At 28.8% G+C, this 12,564-nt stretch overlaps 1 protein-coding gene across 1 annotated transcript; it reads left to right on the top strand.

Annotated features, from left to right (window-relative positions):
- Positions 1-10,123: 10,123 nt before the first annotated feature.
- On the top strand, positions 10,124-10,564 carry LOC125850684 (secreted RxLR effector protein 161-like). Its single transcript, XM_049530540.1, has one exon. It carries the CDS (start codon positions 10,124-10,126, stop codon positions 10,562-10,564), a length of 441 nt encoding a protein of 146 aa, XP_049386497.1.
- Positions 10,565-12,564: the final 2,000 nt, after the last annotated feature.

The following is a 12,564-nucleotide window of genomic DNA, read 5'->3' as shown; positions in this document are numbered from 1 at the left end:
AAAAGAGGATCGAAAAATATAGAACCAAGTTAGCTATAAAAAGATATGCTACAAGTTTGCAGTGACATTTATTTTTATACAAATGTTGAGGGTAGTTTTTCAAAATCGAAATTCTCCTTCAGCCTTTGTTCGCGCTCACTTTCGTTCACTTCGTCGAAATCGTTGTGGTTTGAGGTTGGTTGTAGAAGGTTCTTATACCAGCTCATTCTTGTTCCAATCGCTGCCCCGAATAAGGTAACAACCTCAACCTTATCTCGCTTTGTCTCCTTCTTCTCGACTCTTTTGTATCTCGATTGTTTAACTTTTTTTATGCTTAAATATAAGCTGAATATCGGCATAGATATCTCTCTAACTGGTGAGTCGCACTCGTGTTTGTGATGTTTCAAATTCGGTTAGTGAGTTGCCTCCCATGGTTAATAATTCAAATGTTTTTTTTGTTTTGTTCTTTGTTTTCAATTTGCTTGACAAAGGTTGGTTGTCCATGTCATCTTCCATACGGCTTTACCTTTCTTCCGTTATAGTACTGATTAGTTTTGATGTTGTCCTAATTGTTTGAAGTCCAGCATGTTTTGATTGAGTCTGGTCATCAGATTTATTTATTTTTTCTTTTAGTATTTTGGTGATCAAATTTTGTTATGGTTCTTTTATTCATCTTAGTTGGCTAAATGTTCGGCTATGAATACAAAAGAGCTTCGTGAGATTGATTGTGATTCTTGTTACATTAGCTTAAGTTCAGTCCATGATTTTCTTGATTTAGAATAATCTAGTTCCTGCTTATTCAATAAAGTATTGGTCGGCATAAAATTTTCTTGGTATTATGTCTCCGCTTATTCTATCTCGCATCCTATGAGTTGATAGTACTTCTTTAAGTTCATTATATTAATATCTTGAATTTTCTGTCGTGCTTATATGTTGATGATTTTGTTCGTCACCTACAACATTTTGATAGTATGTTTTCATCATTCTGATTTATCTAGTCGAATTCATAAGATGACATATCCAACTAATTTTTCTTTTCTAGCTAAATTCACTTTGTCTAACATTTTCCCTTGTTTGTTTTTACTGTTAAGTGGCCATATTTAGAATTTATATTTTATCCGCTGTGTTTATTTGCTTGTCAAAGTGTAGTGACTTTTTATTTGTAGGTCATATACTGCCAAATGTTTGTTATATTATATGATTCAACTCCAATTTATTTTGCTTTGCTTGAAATCTCCATTGGATGCATTACTGTTTTCTCCTAAATTGATGAATCTTTTTACCGTTTGGAACTACAGTTTCGAGTTGCTACTTTTGATTACTAATCCTTATTTTATTTTTTATTTTTTTACTTTTGTTGCATATGATGGCATCCGAGTCTATTTCAGACTCTTCTCTTGCATTTCCTCGAATTGATTTTCTTTGAGTCAGCCTCATCATTGTTCGAGTGAAAGGGAAATCAAAATACAGGTTGCAGAAGCTAAAATGGGTTGTATGCATTTGGTATACAACTCAATACACAGGAAAATGGGCTAACATACAGTCCATATGCAACAATATACGTTCAGTGTATACAAATGCTCAAGGCAAAAGGGGCCAAAGCCCAAAAGAATATTAGTAGATTCAAGTGAAAGATGGGCCCAATGGCCCATCAAAGTGACTGACAGCGGATTAAATTTAGGGAAAATTTTCAAAACAGCAATATTTTAGCTTTTAATGGGACTTCTTAGCAATAGTTTCACTAGTTATTTAAAATGTCAATATTTTAATTTGTTAAGGATTGAGTTATGTATTTATTTTATTTTGATTAATTTGAAAGAATACAAATAATTAATAACTGAATAGAGAAAATCATGGAACAAAAAATTTCAAAAAAGGTATTTTTTTAAAAAAACTTAACATCAGTTACGTTTTTGAAAGAGCATATGTTGTCATTTTTCTTTCTAGCGTTTTTTTCTTTGTTTTTAAGAATTTCAATTTTTTTTTTTGAAAACAGTAGTTTGTATTTTATATCTTATATGAGTGGAAGTGTTGGAAAATTTCTAATGCCCTCTGTTTTGGATATTTAAATGTTTGAACTTCTTTGAATATGTGTTCATCCGAAATGTATTCGAATACCTAATGATATGTATAACTAATTTAAAATACAAAAAACGTTGGTATTGATTTATGATGAATACAACTCTTTGGCATTCTAGTTCAAGTACAAAAATAAAGGCAGTTGTGTAGTATATACCAAAATATAAATACAAATTAGTTGTAGATCGAAATGATATTGAAAAATACAGTTGCGATGAATACATATATAATACATAGAATAAGTTTATTCAAAATAAATTGTATTTATATTTCAATATCCAATTTTGTTATATTATTATTTCACTTTAAATTTGCAGAAAGTATTTTCTAGCTTAGTTTTTATTTGAAATATCAGGTTGTATTTCAATATCATTTTGTATATCAAACGCAGAATGAATACCAATAATTTTGTACTCCCCTTCTTGTGATGTATTCGTCGCACAATTTTATATATTATGTATTCATAAAATGATATTGCTTTAGCCAAATAAAATACAAAATATGTCTTACTAAGTCTGTATTTCAAATATCAGGTTGTATTTCAATATGATCTTGTATTTCAAACGAAAAAATGAATACCAATAAGTTTCCATTTCCCTTCTTATAATGTATTCGTCACAATTCTATAAATTATGTATTCAATCATAATATATAGAATTGTGACGAATACATTATATATCTATTTAAATTACTACAAACTAAAAAAGAAATACAATATTTTAAAATAAAATACAAATGATGAGTAAAAGAAAAACAATTGACAAACAAAAATTAATATGAATACAATTTTGTAACCTTCTTATTTGACTTTGTCTTTCTTCTTCTTCTTCATCTACTATGTTCTTTTTTCCGATTATTTTCCATCAAAATAGAATCTGAATCTGTATTCACTTGTGCATTAGTAACCCTATAAGTAAAATTCGAAATTATTAAATATGAATGTATAAAAAAATCAAACAATATATGATGTATGTGTGCTTGTTGACACCCAATTTTGACCCTCCACAATATAAATTAATTATCGAGCTTCTTCAATTTCAAACGATTTAAAATAACTAGTTCTATAAAAACTTAAAAAATAATATATATAGTTTACAAATTATTTTAAATAGTTTTGTCACTCTTATAATTTTTAAATAATATATATGTTTTACATAATTATGTATATAATTAGTATATTTTATGGTTATTCAAAAATTGTCTCAAAAAAGATTTTATATTTTAAATATTATGGATGGTTATAATTTTGAATTAATAAGTTTCATGAAATTCAAAATACTTCCAAGTTATTTTAAAAAGTAATTTTGTCATTTCAAATATTTTAAATAATAAATATGTATATTTTTACAATCACGTTATTTTATAAATGTTTGAAAATCATCACAAAAGATTTTACTAATTTACTTTAAGTTATTGTTATAATTTCGAGTTATTAGTTTATAATTGAATTATTTATTTTATTAAGAAGTTCGTTAGTTGATTATATTAATTCATTTTATTTAAGTTTTAGCCAATTTTGTTACTTAAATTCAAATTGGCTATATTTCTTAATCCCGATTGGCTATAGTTGAAATTCAAATGTCCATTTTCCTTTTATAATTCTAGCCCATTTCTACCCCCACCTTAAACCTATTTAAGACCAAGTTTTGGGCCCCTTTTTTACCCTTTCTAGCAGCCCAAACTAATTTTGGGCCCATGTCCCATGAGACAAACCCATTAGCTCAAAATTCCCTTTATTTCTCAGCCCACAAAATCCCATCAGCATTCCCAATTCCAGCATGCGACCCCACTACCCCAATATCATCTTCTTCACGCAACAAACCCAGAAGTTCAGCAAAAATCTCAGAAAATTCGGAAAATCCCACCAAATCGTGGAAATCCAGCAACCTTATCCAAAAGGGAATTTCAAATTCAAATTCATCCTTTCCATTCGATTTCTTCCCAAAAATAAAAAAAAATGATTTTCTTTTCCCCTATATAAACTCTCAATCGGTCAGTGTTTGAAGGAGGGAGGGGGGGAATTTTAAAAGTCGTAATTTTAGATTGATGAATAAAGTATCGATATAATACCAAAAACCACAAAGTTAGATCAGGGATTTCTTGGAATTTCTCTTCGTCTCGTCGAAATCTCTTACCGAAGTTCATTCTAATTCTCAAAGTTTATCACTTCTCTAGTGTGGAAGCCGCTTCATAGTCAAGCTCGTTGTCCCAGTTCCTGCTCCGAGAAAGGTAAAATTCATTTCCAATCCTAATTTATTTCAGTTAATGTGTGTGTTTACGTTATCGAATTTAGTCATAATTTGTCTCTTTAGTAATGACTTTCTCTCTGTTAAGTCATTTTCTTTTGTTGTAGAGAAGATATTTATAAATGTGTTATGCCTGTACATTTGTTTTTTTTTTGTTTTTTTGGTTTTTTTTTTTTCTTTTTTTTTTGAAAATGGTATCTAAGTGCATTGTTTTGATGTTTATGTTAGAGTTTTATGTTTTGGAACTTTGTTTCAATATCTTAAGACTCATAATGTAGTTGTGCATTGAATTTTTTACTTAGCCATTATTTTTCTTTGGTATCACTTTAGTGTTAGTGTCGTTTGTAATTCAATTTTTTTATTTTATTTATTTTTTGTTTTGGATGACCTACAACTATAACATAAGTAATTTCCTTTTGTTTCATTTCTTCATATGGCTAAGTATGATATGTTTGCTAATTTGTCAAAGTGAAATTATTGAAAGTGGCATGTATTGTATCACGTGGTGGACATTAGTGATACTTCATATGCTTATATATGTTATTTGATGCTGGTAGTAATTTGTAGATATCTTGAGTTAAGCTATATCATGGTTATTCCTAGTTGAAAACATAATTGCACATGTGAATTGTTCGAAACCCTCCATTAATTCCTTTTCCCTTATTTTGATACATGTGACATTCATCCGAGTCCATTTCGGACTCCATCCCCGCATTTCGTTGAATTGAATTCCTCTCGAGTCAGCCAAAGTGATGAATAGATCCTGCAAAGCCAGAAATGGGTTGTATACATATTGTATACAGCAGTATACACTTATTATACAGAGATATACAGGTCAAAAACGCAGGAATACAGGGCTGAAGTGAAATACAGGTGTTCGGAAGCAAGAGATACATGAAAGGAGCTTATACACATGCTGATATATACTGATATACATCAGTTGTATACGAAAAACGAAAATTGGGTTGAGCCCAATAGTAGCAGAGAATTTGGCCCAAAAGGGCCCAAATTCAATTTTTTCCTTTACCTTTAAATTATTTAATTGTCTTTTGTTTGTTTTCTTATCATTAACTCTAACTTTAGAATTGTTAATTAGCTTAATTAGAATCCCCAAAAGATGAGTTATTTTCTTTGTGTTGGTTTAATTCTAATACATTTCATGTTTTTTTGTGTTCATTTTATTAATCAAGTATATTGGTCAAAATTTTATATCTTCAATTAAGTTAAACCTTTTATACTTAAAAAAGAGATGTTCTTTAATGCTTTTTGCTTAATCATATTTTACTCATTTTTAAAATTGTTTTAAGTTAAAGTACTTTTCTCAAATAAACTTTAAAAATGTTAGTCAAAACCTTTACAATTAATTAAAAAATAATAATGCTTACTTAGTCATTTTCTCAAAAAGTTTAGTCAATTAATTTAAAATGATATTCATGCTTTAATTTCTTAAATTGATTTAAATTATTATTTCAAAATGAATTAAATAAATTCTAATTAATCTAGTTTTATTAATATTTCAATCACTTGTATTTCGAGTCAAATGTATCATTTTGGTTCCCTTCCTCTAAAAAAATAAAATGAAGTAAAATATGTCTTTTATTTAATTATTTTCTTAATCAAATATATTATAAGTAATTATTTTTTATGTTAAATCATTATTTTTTCTAAAAATAGTCAAATATATTTAGTCAAGTTGCAGGTCAACCGCATGTTAGCGGACACTTCGAATGCTTAAACCCTTCTCGAAGTGTAAATTGAACCCCGAACCCTCTTTGGTATTTTCAAATGATTTTTTCTGTTTAAATCTTTGAAGATTATAAGTTTTCTTAATTTCTTTAAAAAATTAAGTGGCGACTCTTTTCTAAGTATTTTTCTCAAATTGTTTTATACTTAGAACATTTCGAAAATGTGATTTTTCTAAAAATAGGAAAATTACGGCACAACAGTGCTAATGTAGTTACTACAATCTACTAAATCTCAAATATGAAAACAAAATTTTTGATAATTTGAATTTCAAAATTATCAAAAATTAGAATGTATTAAATATCAAACAAAATAAACACACATATGAATTTCTAGATTCTCCAAAATCTGAAAAATTAAAAGAAAAACACAAAAAAAATTGAAAAAATTGAAAATCATAACTATTTGATGAATAACTAAACAAAATCACATAAAAATTGAAAAATTCGACTGGAAATCCGTAATATATAGAATCGGTGATTTAAACATCAAATCAAAACAAATCAAAATGGATATTGGAAATTACCTTGCCAATCGAGATATCTGCTTGAATTAATAAATAGATTTCATTCAACAATAAAGAAGATTTCTTGATGAACAACAATTTAGCACCTTGAAGAAAGATAAATTTGAAACGTGAAAGGTGGAGAAGAAACGTGAAAAGTGGGGAAGAAACATGAAGGGAGTTGAAAAAAGGTTAATGTGTATTGGTTTAATTTTTTTTCTTTAAACGATTATTAATATATAATTTGGTCCAATATAGGACTCTTTCCATAAATAAAATTAATTTAAATACTAAAATCTGAATACATATTATTTTATAAAAATATTGTCATTCTGCCATTTTAAATAAATATTTTAAAGTGTTGTTATTTTGACTAATTATGTTAGATATTATGACTTAATTGCTAATTTTCCCTTAAATTTAAATGGGTCAAGCCTCATTTTTGACATTTTAGATTTAGGATAGGATTTGGGCCAAAAGCCATCAGATTGGAATTTGGGTAAAAAGCCTAAATTCAATATTTCCTTTCTCTTGTATCTATTTGTTATTATATTGACTAACCCTCTATTTGAATTGGTCTAACTTAATTAATCCTCAAAAGATAGTCATTCTTTTTTATATATTCAAAACTAAAAATATTTATAATTTTTATTTATTACTTAGCTTTATTTTTTTTCTCAATGCGTCAAATTATTTTTCTTTAAAATGACCCCCCCCCCCCCATAGTTTATTTCCCCTTAAAAAGTAATAATGATAAAAATAATAATAATAGTAATAAATAAATAAGTTAAATAAATGAGTTCTTTTACTTAGTTAAAATTTTAAAAAATTAGTCAAAGTCATTATGACTTCTTTTACTTAATTAAGATTTCAAAAAAAATAGTTAAAGTCGTTATGAGTTCTTTTACTTAGTTAAGATTTCAAAAAAATTAGTTAAAGTCGTTATGAGTTCTTTTACTTAGTTAAAATTTTAAAAATTAGTCAAATAGCCGGTCAACCGCAAGTTAGCGGACATTCCGAGGGCCTAACACCTTCTCGGAATGTACATTGAACTCAAACCCTTTTTTTCAATTGATTTTATCGGTTTTGAGTCTTTTGAAAACTTTAAGTTTTTTCTTGATTTTTACTAAAAGATTAAGTGGCGACTCTGTTCTTTTGGAAATTTGATTTCTCTTAAATCATAAGTTTAATCGATTTTTCGAAAACTTAGTTATTTTTCTTTTATTATATTTTTCGAGTAAAACAGTGACAAATCAACAATTCAATGTCATAATTGTGGAAAATTTGGACATTATCAAAGAGATTGTTGGTTTAAAAAGTTTGAAAATAGAGAAGTGCATGCAAAATTGACTGAAAATTGTAGAGATAAACAAGAGACGTTATTATTTTCTAGCTCAGAAATAGGAAAAAATAAAGGGAATGAATGGTTTATAGATTCAAGTTGTAGCAATTATATGTCTGGGGATAAAGAATTATTTGTTGATCTAGATTAATCATTTAGAGCTACCGTAAGACTTGGTAATAACTCAAAAGTGCCTACTATTGGAATAGGAAAAATTCCAATTACTTCAATAAATGACTCTTCTCACTTTGTATATGATGTTTATTATGTTCCAAGTCTTCATCATAATTTGTTGAGTTTAGGACAACTGACAGAAAAAGAATATGACTTGCGATTTAAGTATGGAATTACACTATTAGCGATGATAAATTAAGATTAATTGCAACGATAAAAATGAATCAAAGTTGTTTGTGGCCTCTTAATCTCAACCGTGGAGATTTACCTTGCTTTTGTTCTGTTAACTCTAATGATACTTGATTGTGGCATCTACGCTTTGGGCATCTGAATTTTGGGAGTTTGAAATATCTTGCAAGAGATAAAATAGTTGATGGTTTGCCTTCTGTTGATTTTTCCTGATACAAAGTGTGAGTCTTGCATTTTGAAAAAGAAGTATAGAGAACCTTTTCAAAAAGGCAAAGCTTGGAGGGCTAATACACCATTGTCGTTAATTCACTCAGACTTGTGTTCGGTTGAAGTTCCTTCCAATGGAGATAGTAAATACTTTATTAATTTTATTGATGATTTCAGTTGAAAAATTTGGGTACATTTTTTGGAAAATAAATCTGATGCATGTGGTCTTTAAAATCTTTAAAGTTTATGTAGAAAGACAAAATGGGTACTTTGTTAAGACTTTGAGGACTGATAGGGGTACTGAGTTTCTTGTTTGTGATGACTATTTGAAAAAGTGTGGCATTAAGCATTAACTGACTACTAGATATACTCCTCAACAAAATGATGTAGCTGAAAGAAAAAAATAGAGCAGTGATGAATATGGTGAGATCAATGATGCATTCCAAAAATATTGTCAAAGAATTCTGGGCAAAAGCTGTCTAATGTGCGATTTATGTTCTAAACAGATGTTCAACTCGATCCAATTTTGGAAAAACTCCACAAGAAGTTTGGATTGGTAAGAAATCAAATATCTCTCATCTAAAAGTGTTTGATTGTCTTGCTTATGTTCCTGTTCCTGGTGTTTTGAGAAAAAAATTAGATGATATGACAAAAAATGAATAGTCAAAGTATAATTCTGAGTTGTCTAGGTCTGAACCAATAGTTTCAACTATGGAGGAAGGAAGTTCTTGAAGATATCAATAGGAATGAGTAGCTCGTCCTGTTCAAATAGAAACATTGATTCGTCCACAAAGAAATCGCCAACTACCAGCCCGTTTACAAGATTATGTTGTTGACAATAATAAAAAATTATCTAATGAAGATATTGTGAACTTTGCACTATTTGCCGATTGTGATCCAATTACTTTTGAGGAAGCTGAAAAGATGATCATTGGATGAATGCAATGGATGAAGAAATTCATGATATTGAGAAAAATAACACTTGGGAGTTGACAGATTTGACGCCTTCAAAACAATAAATTGAAGTCACGTGGGTATACAAAATCAAATACAAACCATCTGGAGAAGTAGACCGCTTTAAGACAAGATTAGTTTTTAAAGGATACAAACATAAGGCATGTATTGAATATTTTGAGGTATTTGCTCATGTTGCTAGACTTGATACTATTCGAATGATTATTTCTCCTGCTGCAAATAATTGTTGGAAAATACATCAAATGAATGTTTAATCTGCTTTCTTGAATGGTGTTCTTGAGGAAGAAGTGTATGTTGAGCAGCCTCTGGGATATGTCAAAAAAGGTTTAGAAAATAAAGTTTACAAGTTGAAGAAGACATTATATGGGTTGAAACAAGCTCCAAGAGCTTGGTATACTCGCATTGATTCTTATTTTATGGGACATGATTTTCATAGATGTCCTTATGAGAATACACTATACATAAAAATCAATACTGATGGAGACATTCTCATTGTGTGCATATACGTGGATGATTTAATATTTATTGAAAATAATTTTAAATTAATTTCTGAGTCTAGGGAGGCTATGATTAGCCAATTTGAGATGATCGATTTGGGATTAATGTCTTATTTTCTTGGCATTGAAGTTTCTCAATTGAAAGATGGAATCTTTATATGCGAGTGATATTTTGAAAAGATTTAATATGGACAAAGCCAAACCAATCTTGACCCCTATTGAAGAGAAATTGAAGTTGTGCAAAGATGGAACTGGTGATTTAGTTAATGCTACATATTTTAGAAAACTGATAGGGAGTCTAATATATTTGACTTCTACAAGGCCTGATATTACTTATGGAGTTGAATTAATTAGCAGATTTATGGAGTTTTCGCGTCAATCTCACTTGCAAGACTCCAGGAGAATTTTGAGATATATTCAAGGTACACACTCTGATGACATATTTTATTCAAAGACTAACGATAGTAATACTGATAGTGATTGGGATGATGATATGATGCAAAGAAAAGGTACTTCTGGCTATGCGTTTTATTTGGGATCTAGTGTATTTTCATGGTCTTCAAAGAAACAACAAGTTGTTGCTTTATCAACTGCTGAAGCAAAGTATATATATGGTCGCAACAAGTAGTGCTACACACGCATTATGGTTGAGAAGGATGCTTGAATTTCTTCAACACAAGCAATATAGGCCTACAAAAATATTTTGTGATGGCAAGTCTGCAATTGCATTAACAAGGAATCCAGTTTTTCATGGCCGTAGCAAACATATTGATATCAAATGGCACTTCATTCGTGACTTGGTCCAAGATAGAGATAATGCTTGAATATTGCAATACCGAAGAAAAGTTGCTGATATATTCACAAAGCTATTAAAATTGAAGTTATTCATAAAATTGAAGAAGATGCTAAGCATGGTCACATTTGAAGATCTAGGTTTAAGGGAGGCTATTTAGGAAATAAAGCAAGATTACGATTTCTAAGTAATTTAGGATTCCTTACTAGTTTAGGATTTATTATTTATGGTATATCCTTATTTATGTTTAATTATGATTTGTTAGTTTTATAGGTTCCTAGTTCTAGTATATTTTTGCTGTTAGTATTAGTAATATAAATAGGGGTGCCTTGTTACATATTTTCAATGTACAAAAATTACAAGACTCCTTGAGTACCTACTATTTGTAGATTAATAAGTTTCTTCCATAAAACCATTGTTAGGTCTTTCACTTGGGTAGTATTATTTCCTTCAAATTCTACCCTATTATTGTCCTAGAACTCAATTTCTATGCACATAAAACTTCTACTGAATAATATAAAACTTCTACTCTACCATGGCAGCAGGAAGAAAACACTTACAGGTAATACCTTCTCCAGAAAACGATTTAAAGGCTGATTTCATTGTTGATTTGAATGCTTAACAGTGAGCCTAGAACAGTGATGCTCCTCCACAACAATAAGAGCCAGAACAGTGATTGATATGTATGGAATTGTTTTGATCCAAAAAGTGTTGAAACATTTAAATAGTACATAGTATTTAAATTAGTAATTGATGCCTATATTTTTCAAACGAATTTATCATAAATTTAATTTCCTAGTGACGTATCAACACAAAATTAATAAAATTAAAGAGTTAATTTGACTCGGTTCAAACTCAACTCAGCTCGATTCAATACTATATAAACTTATTGAACTCGATTCACCTCAGCTCGGCTCGATATTGTAAAAAACTCTATTGAACTCGACTCGAACTCAACGCATAGGCCTCACACATTGTTACCCTGTGGTTGTGGGGGTTAACACGATACTACGAAATTTTAAGATTTATTTTTCTACTCATATTTATCACTTAACTATATATAATTAAGTGATAGCGTGTATTTTTATTACTTTAATATTCAAGGATTAAGGTTAACTTTTATTATGTTTTGGTGTAACACATTTGGATTAATATTTATCGCTCATATGCCCTTAGCTTCTTATAGCAGCAATTTTATTTTTATTTTTGTTGATTTTTTATTTAGTGTTCCGTATACATATATTGAATTAAAGCAATCTAATTTAATTTTAAAAATCAGTTAAATTAACTTTTAAAAAGTGCAACATAGTAACAACTAAAATGGAATGGAGAAAATATAAAAAAAAAGTTGAAAAAGGTCTCAAATATCTACCCAAAGAAGAAAATAATAAAGAACCAATAACATTGAAACCACAATATATATATATATATATATATATATAGAAAAAGTGATGTGGCACCTCTCAATGGCCTCCATTGGCATTTATCTATTTTCTCCTTTTCTTAAAACATTTTTTCCTATTTTTCTTATTTATAATGTATTCTTATATATATAAAAAGAACTCAACAATCACTCATGCATTTAATTCTCTTAATTTTGTTTAGTATTCAGTTTTATTCTCTTAACTAGTGAACTTAGTCGCGCTTCGCGCGATTAGATTTAGTTTGCTAAATTCGTTAAATAATTAATTTTTAGAATAATTGAGTGTTAAAAATATTCTAAAGATTCTTTGTAATGTTTAATTCAAATATATCAAATTTCGTTCTTAATTTAGTTTATCATTAGTACTTATGTTTTATATATTTTGCGGTTTTAAATCGCTTAAGAATCTTAG

Source organism: Solanum stenotomum, unplaced genomic scaffold (genome assembly GCF_019186545.1).
Source record: "Solanum stenotomum isolate F172 unplaced genomic scaffold, ASM1918654v1 scaffold18587, whole genome shotgun sequence".
NCBI lineage: Eukaryota > Viridiplantae > Streptophyta > Magnoliopsida > Solanales > Solanaceae > Solanum > Solanum stenotomum.
This window is presented reverse-complemented; position numbering and strand designations above follow the sequence as displayed.

Coding starts and splice junctions, on each gene's coding strand:
- LOC125850684 (XM_049530540.1), top strand. CDS start 10,124: ATGGACAAAGCCAAACCAATCTTGACCCCTATTGAAGAGAAATTGAAG.